Raw genomic sequence first — 16746 nt, 5'->3', positions numbered from 1 at the left:
ATTTTCCCTAACACCAAACCCTAAACTTAAACCTGACTCCTAACCCTAATTGTAACCCTAACCCCTAAACCTAACCCCTATGTCTAAAATAACCAATTTTCTTGCGGGGACTGGCGAAATGTCCCCACTTGTCCAAATTTTCCTTCTCGTCCCCACAAGGATAGTAAAACCAAACGCACGCACGCACGCACGCACACGCACACGCACGCACGCACGCACGCACGCACGCACGCACCACACACACACACACACACACACACACACACACACACACACACACACACACACACACACACAATGATAAAGAAAACACTCCCAGAGGTGTTTTTAATCAATATGAAAATACCTTTACTACTGTGACAGTGTGAGTAGTGTTTCCACTTGGCTTCTTCATGAATGCAAACAGAACTAACAAAACATCTAACACCACTGGAATTATAATAAAACAATTATCATTGTTGTTTTCTTCTCGCTTTAAAAAACATGAACAAATAAAAAACCCTAAAACAAAATGCTGGATTAAAATCGTACAACTGACCAAATACAGTAAAGTTTTACAGTAATACACAATATTACACATGGACCGGGCCGGGGCCACTCCTCAGCTTATAGCGCCAGGTACATAGAGGAAGAGATGGGCTACTGTTTCCTCATACCTTATAGAGGCAGGTAGTAATACAGCAGAGAGATAACATTACACAGACATAACCGGGGGGATTTTAACTGATGGACAAGTATAAACTGATGAACTCATGCTCTGGTACTGATATGATATACAGAAAACAAAATAACTTAAGTCACTGAAAAACTATGATTGTGACATCTATAGTATGCTCATTTAAAAAAAAACTCAGTCTCTCAATATGCAGGTCAAATTTATACGGACTGGTAATCAGAATGTTTTTCAGGAAAATATGAAGACGTGCTAAAAAGAGCATAAGAAAATTATAAATATGGAAATTATTTCACCTTCCTGTTCTGGTTAATAATTACACTCTACAGATAAAATGTGTTTTGTTTGTTTGTGTGTGTGTGTGTGTGTGTGTGTGTGTGTGTGTGTGTGTGTGTGTGTGTGTGTGTGTGTGTGTGTGTGTGTGTGTGTGTGTGTGTGTGTGTGTGGTGAGCTGATCTCAGTGGGGAATATCCGAGGGAGATACATGGAGTTGATTTCTGATAAACTGTAATTACAGTGTGTGTGTGTGTGCTGTTCACACATACAACATCTGCCCTTACCAGACAGAGAGAGGAGGAATAGATGATTTAGAACCTAAAGAGGCTAACGAATATAATGGCAGGATTTATTAACTCTGAACACAAAGTGATGTGCGTAGTAGTGTGTCTGCGTGTATTTCCGTTTGATGTATATGTGGATGTAGAATACAATGTAACTGGTTGGTTAGACAGGAGTGGAGCCTCTGAATCAGTTGTTGGCATGGTAACTTCTTGACAAGACAGATGTTCTCTTCCTCTATGTCTGGCGCTCCTCCGTTTCTTCTCTGTTTCCATCCTCACATCTCGTCCTCAGGGTCAGAGCTGTGGTTATTCATCTGTAACACACACACACTCAATCAGCAACAGTGTGTCAAAACACCGAAGAGTGTTTTTGTTCAGGTAAGGCCCTCCTCTCCAGGGTGATTATACACAGTGATGAGGAAGGTCTGGAGGATAATAGTCTTCTATATAAACACCCACTCATCTGTCAGGGTAAGAGCTTCCTGTCCTGCTTTCATTTGTCCTATTTTCAATCTCTCTTTCTTTCTCTCTCTTGCTTTTACTCTCAGATTTTCTTTGTGTGTTTGAGTTGAATGTCAGTTATGATTGTGAACTGTGTGTGGGTGAGATGAACCCAGAATGAGATCTTCAAGTGGCATGCTATTGATTTGTTTATATTACTCAAAATGGCTATGGATTTGATGCTCTTGCCAGTGTTCTCTTTGTGTGTATTTGTGTATGTGTGTGTCTGTGTTTGTGTGTGTGTGTGTGTTTCTGTGTGTGTATGTGTGTGGAGATAAGCACTATTTCTGTTGCATGGCAAATCACTCTGACAGCTGCTAAATCACAGCCAACCATAGGACATGCTTAGGCCCTCATGTCGCTCTGAGACAAGGAGAAAGAACTCCCACTCACATTCAGAGATTCTCCACACACACACAGACATCAAGCCAGTTACCGTGTGATCATCGTCGCTGGCCTCCCCCAGTTCGGGGCTCTCTCTCTGGATGCAGCGGCGTGGGGGGGACAGTGGGGAGGGGGAGCGCTCACCGCTGCTGGCGGAGGGGGAGTACGGTGACCCGGCCAGGCTGCCCTCCCTCACGGGAGACCCTAAAAAACACGGAGAGAGAGGGAGTGAATAGGAGTGAACATTCACTTAGTTCCCTCTATAGGGCAGATCAGTGTTGGTGTGCCTGTGCTCACTTTCAATCTAAACCATTGATGGTCAACTGCAATGCATGATTTGACAGACGAGAGGAGAGAAAAAGAATGACAGGATGAGGGAGAGATGTGGCGATAGAGAGAGAAATAGGAGAGGGAGACAGAAAGTAGAGATGAGGTACAGTAGTGAAGGAGGATCGTAATTTACGTTGGAATAAATAAATATGGAGATCAGTCAACCACCCAAAGGCATTGTGTACAGATAAGAGATAGAAAGGATGAGATGACACACACATTTCTTTTTTTATTTGTCGGTACGGTATGTGTGTCGTAGAAAGGAGAAAGATGCAGTTGTCCATGTGGCCACATGAGGGCAGCAGCAGCTTCAACACTTCCCTGAAGGGCTTTGTATTTATTCTCCTATAAGCCTTCTTTCGCCATCTCTGTATCTCACTGTCATTCTTCTTCGCTGATTCGTAAGAACTGGACAGGTGAAAGCACACACTGTGGCTTCCCATATCATGCTTTACTGCTGTTTTACCTGTCCACTCCTCTGTCTCTCTCTCTGATTGGTTGTCTCACCTGTGTGGTCCTGCCTCTGTGTGTCCATCCTGTCCAGGTTGTCGAGCAGCCCGTCAATCTGTGTCTTTATCAGAGTCAGCTCCCTCTTAATGACCTGCAGCTCCTCCATCCGCACTATAAGAAGGGAGAGGTTGAGGGAGGGAGAGGGAGAGGGACGAGAGATATAGAGAATGAGAGAGGGGGAGAGAAGGAAGAAAAGGATCCAAGGCAAGTTTCTGTGAGTGTGTTGGTAATAAGGACTATCAAGGTGATGAGGGTGGGTATTAGAACAGCATATACACTGCCTATTGGTTCTGCTCTGTTGATTTGGGCTAATAATGCGACCTGATTGGCTAGGATCCATTAAGGAAAGAGGCTGCTATAGAAGTGTTGTAATGAGAGAACCATCTTGAGTGTAGTGTGTGACTGTGTGTGTGTGTGACTGTGTGTGTGTGTGACTGTGTGTGTGTGTGTGTGTGTGACTGTGTGTGTATTACTCACACTTGGCCCTGTTGGAGCTGGTGGAGTGGGCTCTGGAGCTCTTGGAGGGGGGCCTGTCTCGGCTGCGTCTGTGCCCAGAGGAAGTGGAGGAGGAGCGGGGTCGTTTGGCCAGGCTAGGTCCCTGGGACAGGGGAGGTAGGGAAGCTGGCACGCGCTGGTAGTCATACATCCTGAAGAGGGAAACATCCACACACACTGTCATCCAACTACTAGTACTTTGTGTAGTATCGTCAGTGAGACTAGATGTGTATGTGTACGCATGTCAGAGAAGTACAGGGACAGGATGTTTGTGAGTGAGTGTGTGAGCAAGCAAGCATGTGTGTGTGTTTGCGTGTATGGACAGTGATGTCTATCACCTGGTTGGATGGACGTGTGCGTGTGTGTATTTGTGAATGTATGTCTCCTGAAGGACACAGAGGGAGAGGGTTGACAGGATGGTGTAATACGATCTGACAAGCAGAGGGAGTATACACACACATACAGAATGTGTACACAAGTGAGAAAATAATAAGAAATAGTATCTGATAAGGTGAGGCAGAGGATATCCCAGATAGGGAATGAGGAAATGAAGTTGAGCAAGTTGAAGACCACTGGTACTCCTCACACAACCATTATAGTATTACCCTACAGGTTGAAGACCCCTGGTACTCCTCACACAACCATTATAGTATTACACTACAGGTTGAAGACCCCTGGTACTCCTCACACAACCATTATAGTATTACCCTACAGGTTGAAGACCCCTGGTACTCCTCACACAACCATTATAGTATTACCCTACAGGTTGAAGACCCCTGGTACTCCTCACACAACCATTATAGTATTACTCTACAGGTTGAAGACCCCTGGTACTCCTCACACAACCATTATAGTATTACCCTACAGGTTGAAGACCCCTGGTACTCCTCACACAACCATTATAGTATTACCCTACAGGTTGAAGACCACTGGTACTCCTCACACAACCATTATAGTATTACCCTACAGGTTGAAGACCACTGGTACTCCTCACACAACCATTATAGTATTACCCTACAGGTTGAAGACCCCTGGTACTCCTCACACAACCATTATAGTATTACCCTACAGGTTGAAGACCCCTGGTACTCCTCACACAACCATTATAGTATTACCCTACAGGTTGAAGACCCCTGGTACTCCTCACACAACCATTATAGTATTACCCTACAGGTTGAAGACCACTGGTACTCCTCACACAACCATTATAGTATTACCCTACAGGTTGAAGACCACTGGTACTCCTCACACAACCATTATAGTATTACACTACAGGTTGAAGAACCCTGGTACTCCTCACACAACCATTATAGTATTACCCTACAGGTTGAAGACCCCTGGTACTCCTCACACAACCATTATAGTATTACCCTACAGGTTGAAGACCCCTGGTACTCCTCACACAACCATTATAGTATTACACTACAGGTTGAAGACCCCTGGTACTCCTCACACAACCATTATAGTATTACCCTACAGGTTGAAGACCACTGGTACTCCTCACACAACCATTATAGTATTACCCTACAGGTTGAAGAACCCTGGTACTCCTCACACAACCATTATAGTATTACCCTACAGGTTGAAGACCCCTGGTACTCCTCACACAACCATTATAGTATTACCCTACAGGTTGAAGAACCCTGGTACTCCTCACACAACCATTATAGTATTACCCTACAGGTTGAAGAACCCTGGTACTCCTCACACAACCATTATAGTATTACCCTACAGGTTGAAGACCACTGGTACTCCTCACACAACCATTATAGTATTACCCTACAGGTTGAAGACCCCTGGTACTCCTCACACAACCATTATAGTATTACACTACAGGTTGAAGACCCCTGGTACTCCTCACACAACCATTATAGTATTACCCTACAGGTTGAAGACCCCTGGTACTCCTCACACAACCATTATAGTATTACCCTACACGAAAACAGTGCCACTGGATTTGGAAGTCTCACCACATCATGTGACAAAACACAAACAAAATACAAGTGACTAATGAGTGTAATGACTACTAATGACTGAACATACTGAAGGAGAGGAGAGGTATGGAGGGATGGAAGGAGAGGAGAGGTATGGAGGGATGGAAGGAGAGGAGAGGAGAGGTATGGAGGGATGGAAGGAGAGGAGAGGTATGGAGGGATTCAAGGAGAGGAGAGGTATGGAGGGATGGAAGGAGAGGAGAGGTATGGAGGGATGGAAGGAGAGGAGAGGTATGGAGGGATGGAAGGAGAGGAGAGGTATGGAGGGATGGAAGGAGAGGAGAGGCACGGAGGGATTCAAGGAGAGGAGAGGTATGGAGGGATGGAAGGAGAGGAGAGGTATGGAGGGATGGAAGGAGAGGAGAGGTATGGAGGGATTGAAGGAGAGGAGAGGTATGAAGGGATTGAAGGAGAGGAGAGGTATGGAGGGATTGAAGGAGAGGATAGGAGAGGTATGAAGGGATTCAAGGAGAGGAGAGGTATGGAGGGATTCAAGGAGAGGAGATGTATGGAGGGATTCAAGGAGAGGAGAGGTATGGAGGGATTCAAGGAGAGGAGAGGTATGGAGGGATTCAAGGAGAGGAGATGTATGGAGGGATTCAAGGAGAGGAGAGGTATGGAGGGATTCAAGGAGAGGAGAGGTATGGAGGGATGGAAGGAGAGGAGAGGTATGGAGGGATGGAAGGAGAGGAGAGGTATGGAGGGATGGAAGGAGAGGAGAGGTATGGAGGGATGGAAGGAGAGGAGAGGTATGGAGGGATGGAAGGAGAGGAGAGGTATGGAGGGATTGAAGGAGAGGAGAGGTATGGAGGGATGGAAGGAGAGGGGAGGTATGGAGGGATTGAAGGAGAGGAGAGGTATGGAGGGATGGAAGGAGAGGAGAGGTATGGAGGGATTCAAGGAGAGGAGAGGTATGGAGGGATGGAAGGAGAGGAGAGGTATGGAGGGATTCAAGGAGAGGAGAGGCACGGAGGGATTCAAGGAGAAAATGGGAAAGGAGATGAGATGAGGAGGAGGGGAGAGATCTACTATGTGACAGAAGTTAGATTTGGATCAGTCTCCACTGTCAGTCCCCCCCTCTCCTCCCTCGTTCCCCCATCGCCTAGCTCCGTATCCCTATCTACAGCTAAATCTAATTGGTTCTGTCAGGGCCAATCAAAAGCTCTCTGGCAGCGCAGCGGAGCAGGTGACAGGAGAGAGTGTATCACACACTCGCTTTATAGCAGTTACAGAAACATGGGAGAGTGTATATTATGTGTGTGTGTGTGTGTGTGTGTGTGTGTGTGTGTGTGTGTGGTGTGTGTGTGTGTGTGTGTGTGTGTGTGTGTGTGTGTGTGTGTGTGTGTGTGTGTGTGTGTGTGTGTGTGTGTGTGTGTGTGTGTGTGTGGGGAGATGCCAGAGGCTGTGACAGAGAGAGGTGGCGTTTTAATCATGTTGATTAAGACAGTCATTGATCTCCACCCCCACTACCTCCCTGGAGAGACCTGACCACTCACTGGTCATCCATCATCAGCCAGGGGGAAGGACACATGTCAACCTACTGGTAAAGGCTAAAAACTAACCAATAAGACCCCCGAAAAGGGTCACAGGAGCACAGTCAGCCAATCAGATTCCTCCGAGGGGTCAGAGCTAGGCAATCACACACAACACACACTTTACAGGAGTCAGCACTCCAGTCAGATAACAATCATAGGCTGTAAGTCAATTTCGTCTCAGCTTGACTGGGACCTATGTTAACCTGTAGGCCCTATAACCACAGCTTTAATGAAAGTCTTCCACTCTGAAATGAAGTACAGGACTGCCTACCTGGCTCCAGTCTACAGTATTTAAGGGCTGGCTTTCATCCTAACCTCTTAATAAGCTCTGCCACCTAATTCAATCCTGCAAGACTGACTGAGTCAGACTGAGTCACATTCCAACCTGAATGCCTTTCATATGGTATCTGCTTATAGCATCAGAGAGCAATTAGGGCTGAGAGCCAGACAGACAGAGACCTGGGCACTGGCTCCAGCTCTTAAAAACTGAGAGAGAGGAGGGAGGAGGAGGGGGAAAAGGAGGTTTGGAGAAAAAAAAAGTAAGAAAGAAAGCAAGAGAGAGAGAGAGAGAAGGACACATCACCCTCCATACACACCAAGAAGATCCTGCACCACCAAAACCCACCCCAGGAACCATAGCCCTGTTCTCCTGTACCCTGAGTGTAGCCTACAGCAGAGCAGGGCTCAGAGACTCATGTACAGATTGGTTAGTGTTTATTTACATGTCCTAAGTAAGCCTGAGTGGCCTTTACATAGGCAGGGCTGTGTGGAGATAGCCACCCTCTCTGCAGTAAGGCTCCAGGCAGACTGCTGAGGAGAGAGAAACACACTTTAATCCAGCTGCAAACAGGATGCCAGTCAGGAAGCCTTGAGGTGTGATGTCAGTTTGGGTTCAGTGATTGAGCTGTAAGTCGCTGAGAGAGACAATACTTTAGCGTTCAGTTGAGGAACGTGTGTTACCTCTTTACTGAAATCGATCTCACACTTCAGTTCCCCTGTCTCAGGAGAATGTATTACCAGTATATAACCAGATACAGCCACCTCACTGTGCATGAAGTATATCAACCGGCCACCAATGTAGTGAGAGGGCTGCGACCGTTGCCTTTGAGCCGAGACGCTGTGAGACTAAAGACTTATGGGAGTTTAAAGTCCTTTAGTGGAGTTTGCAGAAGGAGATAGACAGTGTGATGCTACAACGACTTTGAAGTGTAGTTTCAGAGAATAGGAGCTTGTGAAACAGACAATGAGAGACTGGATGTGTGAGGATTAGAGAAAACAGAGCGAGAGTGTGTTTAAGTGTTTGTGTAAGTGTGTGTGCGTGTGCGTGTGTTTGTGTGTGGATTAGAAGAGATATTATAAGAGAGGCTTTGTCTCTGCTAGAGCTGTTATCGGTGTGTGTAGAGGCAGACATTTTCTCATATGCACACAAACAGATGCAGACTCACACGCACACACACACACTAACACACACAAGCTGTCGATGGAGCTAGCCAGCCACATAGGGCAAAATCATGTACCGTGTTTGAAGCAAATTGAAAATCAGTGGTGAGGGTTTTTTCCTTTGTGAAGACAGAAAAATGCAGAGCGCGGCAAAACAACAAAATGCTAAGAAAAGATGACAGTGTCAACTCACAGCTACAGTACTGTGTGTGTGTGTGTGTGTGTGTGTGTGTGTGTGTGTGTGTGTGTGTGTGTGTGTGTGTGTGTGTGTGTGTGTGTGTGTGTGTGTGTGTGTGTGTGAACATGTTTAACTAGAAGTCCCCACAAGAATAGTAAACAAACAAATATTTGACCAACTGGGGACATTTTGTTCGTCCCCATGAGGTCAAATGCTAATTCTAGGGGGTTTAGGGTTAAGGTTAGAATTTGAGTTAGGGTTATTACGTTAAGGATTAGGGTTAGGAGCTATGGTTAGTTTTAGGGTCAGGAGCTAAGGTTTAGGGTTAGGATTAAGGTAAGGTTTTTGGGTTAAGGTTAGGGTTAGGGTAAGAGTACGGGTTAGGGTTATGGTTAGGTTTAGAGATAGGGGTTAGGGAAAATAGGATTTTGAATGGGACTGAATTGTGTGTCCCCACAAGGTTAGCTGTACAATACTGTGTGTGTGTGTGTGTGTGTGTGTGTGTGTGTGTGGTGTGTGTGTGTGTGTGTGTGTGTGTGTGTGTGTGTGTGTGTGTGTGTGTGTGTGTGTGTGTGTGTGTGTGTGTGTGTGAGAGAGAGAGAGAGATAGAGAAAGGGAGGTGGAGGTGTAATCTCTATGTTGGACAGCCTGTTTCTCTAACCATCATCCTTATACTCTCTTATTTTCTTTCTGCATGTTTGTTTAAACTGAAGATAGAAATACAAACACAGAGGACGTCCCCAACTCTTCTGTGCATGCCTACATCTACAGCATCTGAGTACCTCACACAGAGGACAACAAGGTTGTTCAGAGTGTGTTTGTGTGTGTGTGTGTGTGTGTGTGAGAGAGAGAGCACTCTTTATTCAGATGTGCTGAGTGCTGTGTTTATGAATGAGCCATGTCACCTTCAGTGTGCCTGAGGGAGGTGGAGAGCTCCCACAGCAATTACCTGAGTGACTGACCTGGGTGACGAACCAGACAGAACCGGACTCAACTGGACTTGGCATAACTGAGTCAGACTGAACAGGACTGGCCTGGGTTAAGCCATGCGGAACTGGACTAAACCGGACTGATATGGACAGAATCCGACGGGATCAGAGATCATTAGACTGAAAGGCATTGAGCAAGACTGGAGTGGAGTGAACGGGATTGAACTGTGAACTGGGTAGGGCCGCACTAAACTTAAATTAATTGTGTTGAACCGGACTGACTGTCAAATTCTGGCTTGGAATCTGAACTGAGGTCATGATCTCTTGGCTGGAGCTGTAGTGAAAACACCCCACAACTCCATGTCAAAACACAGTACCATCTACAGTACTGTACCGCTGGAAAGTCAACTTAATGGCAGTTTTCCAGCCTAGAGTTAATTCTCTATATGCTTCAGTTACTGTAATGTAGCCACCCTGACCCACGGCCGAACATCTGCTGTGAGCCACAGAAAACTAACCTGAGCTTTAATGGAACTTGTAATATAAGCTGCTGCACTTAGAACAGTTTAATCTGACTCATAATTATTAGAGACTCAGCTAGGGTTAGAGTGGCTTACAACCTGACTGGATTCCTTATAGAGGCCACACAGCACATAGCAACTCTCTGTGTGTTGATGTGTGTGTTTTGGGAGTGTTTGTCTTTGTGTGTGTGTCTATGTGTGTGTGTGTGTGTGTGTGTGTGTGTGTGTGTGTGTGTGTGTGTGTGTGTGTGTGTGTGTGTGTGTGTGTGTGTGTGTGTGTGTGCTTGCTTGCACATGATCTGTGTTCGTGCACAGGATGTATGTGTGTGTGTGTGTTTGTCTATGTGTACACTACCATTCAAAGGTTGGGGGTCACTTAGAAATGTCCTTGTTTTTGAAAGAAAAGCAATTTTTTTGTCCATTAAAATAACATCAAATTGATCCGAAATACAGTGTTGACATTGTTAATGTTGTAAATGACTATTGGAGCTGGAAACGGCAGATTTTTTAAAATGGAATATCTACATAGGCGTACAGAGGCCCATTATCAGCAACCATCACTCCTGTGTTCCAATGGCACGTTGTGTTAGCTAATCCAAGTTGATCATTTTAAGAGGTTAATTGATCATTAGAAAACCCTTTTGCAATTATGTTAGCAGAGCTGAAAACTGTGCTGATTAAAGAAGCAATCAAACTGGCCTTCTTTAGACTAGTTGAGTATCTGGAGCATCAGCATTAGTGGGTTCGATTACAGGCTCAAAATGGCCAGAAACAAATAACTTTCTTCTGAAACTCGTCAGTCTATTCTTGTTCTGAGAAATGAAGGCTATTCCATGCGAGAAATTGCCAAGAAACTGAAGATCTCGTACAACGCTGCGTACTACTCCCTTCACAGAACAGGTCAAACTGTTTCTAACCAGAATAGAAAGAGGAGTGGGAGGCCCCGGTGCACAAGTGAGCAAGAGGGCAAGTACATTAGAGTGTCTAGTTTGAGAAACAGACGCCTCACAAGTCCTCAACTGGCAGCTTCATTAAATAGTACCAGCAAAACACCAGTCTCAACTTCAACTTGTCCTCTTGCTCAGTTGTGCACCGGGGCCTCCCACTCCTCTTTCTATTCTGGTTAGAAACAGTTTGACCTGTTCTGTGAAGGGAGTAGTACACAGCGTTGTACGAGATCTTCAGTTTCTTGGCACTGTATTTCTGATCAATTTGATGATATTTTAATGGACATTTTTTAAATTTTCTTTCAAAAACAAGGACATTTCTAAGTGACCCCAAACATTTTAACGGTATTGTATGTGTGTGTGTTTGTTCGTTTATATACGTGTGCCTCAAACACCTGCCAGGCCGAGTGGAGCGAAGATTTACCAAGATACGATTAGTGGGCAGTAACAGGCAGCTCTATTAGCAGAGACACATGACTGACAGCTCAGTGACAGACAGGGGGAGGGGGAGGAGGGAGAGGGCCAACAGGAGACAGGGGAGACAAGGAGGGTTAAGTGTGTGTTTTAGACTTTTCCTCTGTCTGACTCTGAACATTCAGGGTTTGTGTGAGAGGGGCTGTGCAGAGCGGGCTGACAGTACCTGTCATAGAGGTCCTCCTGATAGCACTCATAGTCCAGGTCATAGTCAGATCTGCAGAGAGAGAGGAGGGGGGAGGAGAGGGGGGATGGAGAGAGAGAGAGAGGAGGGGTGATAGAGAGAGAGGGAGAGAGAGAGGGGGATAGGGAGAGGAGGGTAGGATGGAGAGAGAGAGAGAGAGAGAGAGAGAGAGAGAGAGGAGGGGAGGATAGAGAGAGAGAGGAGGGGGGGTGGAGAGAGTGAGAGAGGAGGGGGGATGGAGAGAGCGAGAGAGGAGGGGGGATGGAGAAAGTGAGAGAGAGACAGTGAGTTGACAGTGGCCTGACACAAAGGCTCACAACTATCTTCACAGCTGACTGACAGAGGTATTACTGACACACACGCACGCACGCACGGCACACGCACAAAGTCATCCATCCTCTGCGAGAGCAGAACGTTAAGACAGGCTGATGAAAAACTGAGAGATCAAACAACATCTATCTATGATACAAGCAGCCTTTCAGATCTGTTCCTTATTAGGTGAGCTAAATATACTGTGCCATCAGAGATATTCCACTCTGTAAGCAGGCTGCTGGAATAGTGTGTACATAGTTAGAGCAGGGCTCTGGCAAGTGGAAGGAATATGCTGTTCATGATTTCTAGCCAGCTGGAAAACGACATTGGAATTGTTGTGCCACATCACCCAAGGTGGAAAATCCATAGAAATTGTCCTGTGTTATGCATCAATGACCACAGGCTGCGCACTCTATGTGTTTCTACATATTCCAGCTCATTTACTGTGAAGTTGGACTGTCAGGTGTGTGTGTTTTGGTGTGTATGCACCCATCTGTGTGTGCCTGTGTGTGTGTGTGTGTGTGTGTGTGTGTGTGTGTGTGTGTGTGTGTGTGTGTGTGTGTGTGTGTGTGTGTGTGTGTGTGTGTGTGTGTGTGTGTGTGTGTGTGTGTGTGTGTGTGTGTGTGTGTGTGTGTGTGTGTGTGTGCATCTCTGTGTGTGTTTGATTAGACTCAAATTGCTCACACCTTTGCCTACAATATATGGGCAGAGTTTGCTGTAGGTTGTAGTTTCTTGATTACCCTATACGGTTTGGTGAGTAGAGAGGACCAGGGCAGAGAGAGGAGTGACACTAAGCCTGATGGTAAGTAGCTCGTACCCTGGTGTGTAGTTAAATAGAGCTCAGCATTTCTCTGTGTGTTTAATCCCTGCCTGACCACTGATACCCCAGCCCTGAAGTCTACACACACACACACACACACACACACACACACACACACACACACACACACACACACACACACACACACACACACACACACACACACACACACACACACACACACACACATAGACATTATCAGCAAATACCCTCCACTTTTGCTTCTGTAAAACTTTCAACCATAGAGAAGCAGTGCATTTATAGGTGCCTGAAAGGTGACTCATGTACCCATACTAATTCCTATTTATTACACATATATTAATACACTGTATAAATAGAACCATCAGCATGGCCTCTACTGAATCTAATACATGATCACCTCAAAGTGAGTAGCATACAGTACGTGGGCGATACAGATGGTATCAGCAGGGTTCATCAGAGTCTCTCAAACAGATGGATCAAACCAGACACACACACACACACACACACACACACACACACACACACACACACACACACACACACACACACACACACACACACAAACAAAATCACACCCACGTACACACACAGAGGAATGACAGACACATAACACACTCTCATCACGTCCACACTCTCTCTCACACACACACACACACACACACACACACACACACACCACACACACACACACACACACACACACACACACACACACACACACACACACACACACACACACACAGACAAAATCACACCCACGTACACACACGGAGTAATGTCAGACACATAACACACTCTCATCACATCCACACTCTCTCACACACACACACACACACACACACACACACACACACACACACACACACACACACACACACACACACACACACACACACACACACACACACACACACACACACACACACACACACTTAAAGCCCCTCTGTCCTATCTGTCTCTGCAGGGGGCTGGTGAGTCTGAGTGCTGTAATCATGCTGTTGACTGGAGGAAAGTGATGTATCAGTAAACATGTCAGGAAGTACAGCAGGAGACTAAACGTAACACTTTTTCACAGCTAAAAACATACAGTACACACAAGCATGAGTGCAGACACACAGACAGATGTGCTGCACACACATACACACACTTTCTCTCTCTCACTCTGTATGTAAATGTGATTCAGAATGTAGCAACCCTGTCTCTGAAGTGTCGAGATAGCTAGCAGTGTTGGTATAAAAGTGTGTGTTTGTGTACCTGAGGTGTGTGTGAATTCCTAATGAATTCTCCTCCAGCTACCCGCAGCCAAACTGTTTCTGGTTTTCTCCCCTCGTCTGAAGACAGTTGGCTTTTCTGAGCTCCAGATTCTGACAACTTCAAATAATCTGCAATAAGTGTCAACATTTACAACTCATCACGCTCTTCCCCAACTGTGTTTTATGATTTAGCTCGAGGTCTGATCAATTTGCAGAAAGCCTTCTGTTATTCTAAATACCGGTAGGCCTTTCATGTGAAATGGAAGACATCAATGTTTCCAGCTATCCCTACACTCTGGTTGAAGGTTTCTTTCCATGTCCAAATGTGTGTGTGGGTCTGCACAGTGCAGGGTTGGCTGTGTGGATTAGGGTTTATGTGCGTTGTACTACTGAACCAAAACAAAACCACTCTACTTAGCCAGTTCCAAGACCCTGACAAAACTGTTCTACTTAGCCACCATTGAAACTGAACTCAAACAGAACCTTTCCACTCAGTCTGCTAATAGGACCCACCTGAACACAACACAACCTCTCAACCTCTACCCGCAGATTCCCTGTACTCAGCAGAACACCATGAGCTAACAGATCTGGCGGCCAACAGAAGTTCTGTGCTCAGGCAGGGAGGAGAGACGGAGTGAGCAATCGGGAGAGAGAACAGCGCCACGGTCCCCGGCACAGATGAGGGGCTCTGTGTTCTAATGGGGAACTCGAGCGGAAGACAGAGAAAATAACAACTATTTGCCAAACTCTCACAGCAGGAAAACTAAGACAGACTGACTCACTCTAACTCTCTCTCTCCCTCTTTTTCCTCTATCATTTTCTCTCCCTGCAGCAATGTTCTAGTTGGTAATCTGTGTCATTTAGCACTGGGAGGAGAGAGAGAGTCAGAACAGAAAACAATTTCCATTTCCTCTTCCATTATCCAAGCCATCTTCTGTTATTAGAGTGGCTAAACTCTTCAACCAAGTCTGAGACACGCAGACAGACATGTCAGGTATTAGTGCCTTCCTGCAGTTTGAAAACATAGGAGACCACATAGTGCATTACAGTATCATCATCCTTTTAGCTGAGCACTACGGAGAGGCATTGTGATTGCAACACCACCTGCCTGGGGAAAAGACAGATTCCCTGCTCCAGAAGGGTCACCATGACATAAAATGACTGCTGTGAGACCATAAATCAGTTGTATTCTCCTAATGGGGTTGCGGGGGAACTTCAATGGGGGTAGCCAATATTGTATATATTTTTGAATGCAATGAATTGAAGGTTATTTGTTGATGTAAAATGTTAAATGTACCAATATTAAGGTTTTAAGGTTTAAGGTTAGATTTGGCGTGGGGTGGGATTTTGGGGGAAAAAATGGGGTCCCCAGAAATTATGGTGGAAAAATGGGGTCCCCGCTGAAAAAGTTTGAATAATACTAGACATAAACAGTATCTATTAGAACCACAGCACATTTCTCGACCATAATGTTGAGCGATTAGTGCTTTTTGAGGTCGGTTCAGTTTTGTATCGATTCTATGAAAAAAAATCAACATTTTTGATTTCGGTTTAAAATTATATATTTTTTTATTAATTGCACTATCGTTATGTGGGTTGAATGCTGTAACAACAGATAATAAAACAAGTCCCATGATGGTAGTGACTGCCAATTACGGCTTATCACTTATTAACCATCATTTATTCCCATTAATTTTATAAAATATTTCAGTTGTGTATATTACATTTGTTTTATTTGATGACTTTATTATTTAATTCCAAGTCATCCTTTCATCTCCATAGAGCTGCTGCCTATGCTGTCTGTCAAAATCACTATTTTGGAGTTTTTCAAAGTAAATAAGGCATACGTTTATGACTGCTGAATACCAGCTATCACTCACTTATATCATGTATTTTCAGAAAGAGATACCTAGCAAAATGTTGGTTAATCGCTCAGCACTACTCATCCAGCAACAACCACCTGGAGTAAACCAATCACACTCTGGATTGTCTCATTAATGACATAATGGTCTCTGGAATGGAAGCTTTGTTGCATTGACAAAGTCCTTTCTGAAAATGATTATTTATTTCATGTGATTAGTGATTCATGTTAAGGTAAAAATGTAAAAAATGTCAACCCTGTTACGTGAACTGAACTCTTGTTTTAATACTGTATGGTGAAACTATTCCTTTTCAAATAATTTAATCAAAAGAAACATTGAACATCTAATAGTCAAATCCTAGTTTAAAAGCAGGTGAGCTGGTTGTACTCTTTTTGGCCATTTTTGGGTGTTTTGTGAAAACTGAGTGGGTCGAGCATAACACGTCAACCCTGTTACCCATACATTGGTCACCGGTCATTCAGGGCAGGTGGGGCTGTTTTGAGCCCCACATATTTAGCAAAAAAAACAAAAAAAAACAGGCTTGCCTGTTTTACATGTGATTTTGGCATTAATACGTGTCACATATTAGTTTGCAAACAATGCAACAACAAAAATATATCATTTAGTTAATAAAGCCGCATACAAACATGGTCTCTTTTTTGTTTTCTTGAGGAAGGCATCTCCAAATGCAGGTGTTTCAGCCTGCCTCAGTGCTTTCTGTGGTGGTGGGGCAAGCCAACAGAAAATACAGAGCGTTGCGCTATGATTGGCTCAGTGTTCTGTCACTCATGGAGACACTACGTCACCGCCAAGTCTAAGGGAAGAGCTCGAAAATTCAAGCCCCTTGGGTGCTGCCATAGAG

At 45.0% G+C, this 16746-nt stretch overlaps 1 protein-coding gene across 2 annotated transcripts in view; it reads right to left on the bottom strand.

Annotated features, from left to right (window-relative positions):
• Nucleotides 1–301: 301 nt before the first annotated feature.
• Nucleotides 302–16746, bottom strand: part of LOC106562277 (RNA-binding Raly-like protein) — an 80661-nt gene continuing 64216 nt past the window's right edge. Inside the window, exons 3-7 of one of the 2 annotated variants that reach the window (XM_045689179.2) lie at nt 11638–11688; nt 3436–3605; nt 2956–3069; nt 2171–2322; nt 302–1547 (exon numbers count right to left, since the gene is read on the bottom strand). In XM_045689179.2, coding sequence (XP_045545135.1) covers nt 1509–1547; nt 2171–2322; nt 2956–3069; nt 3436–3605; nt 11638–11688 — 526 coding nt within the window. In that variant the 3' untranslated portion in view covers nt 302–1508. The remainder of the gene's footprint in view (nt 1548–2170; nt 2323–2955; nt 3070–3435; nt 3606–11637; nt 11689–16746) is intronic. The other variant, XM_014127048.3, reaches the window with a different exon arrangement.

This window comes from Salmo salar, chromosome 11 (assembly GCF_965601325.2).
Source record: "Salmo salar chromosome 11, fSalSal1, whole genome shotgun sequence".
NCBI lineage: Eukaryota > Metazoa > Chordata > Actinopteri > Salmoniformes > Salmonidae > Salmo > Salmo salar.
Note: the sequence above shows the minus strand (reverse complement) of the source record. Positions and strands in the feature narration are given on the sequence as shown.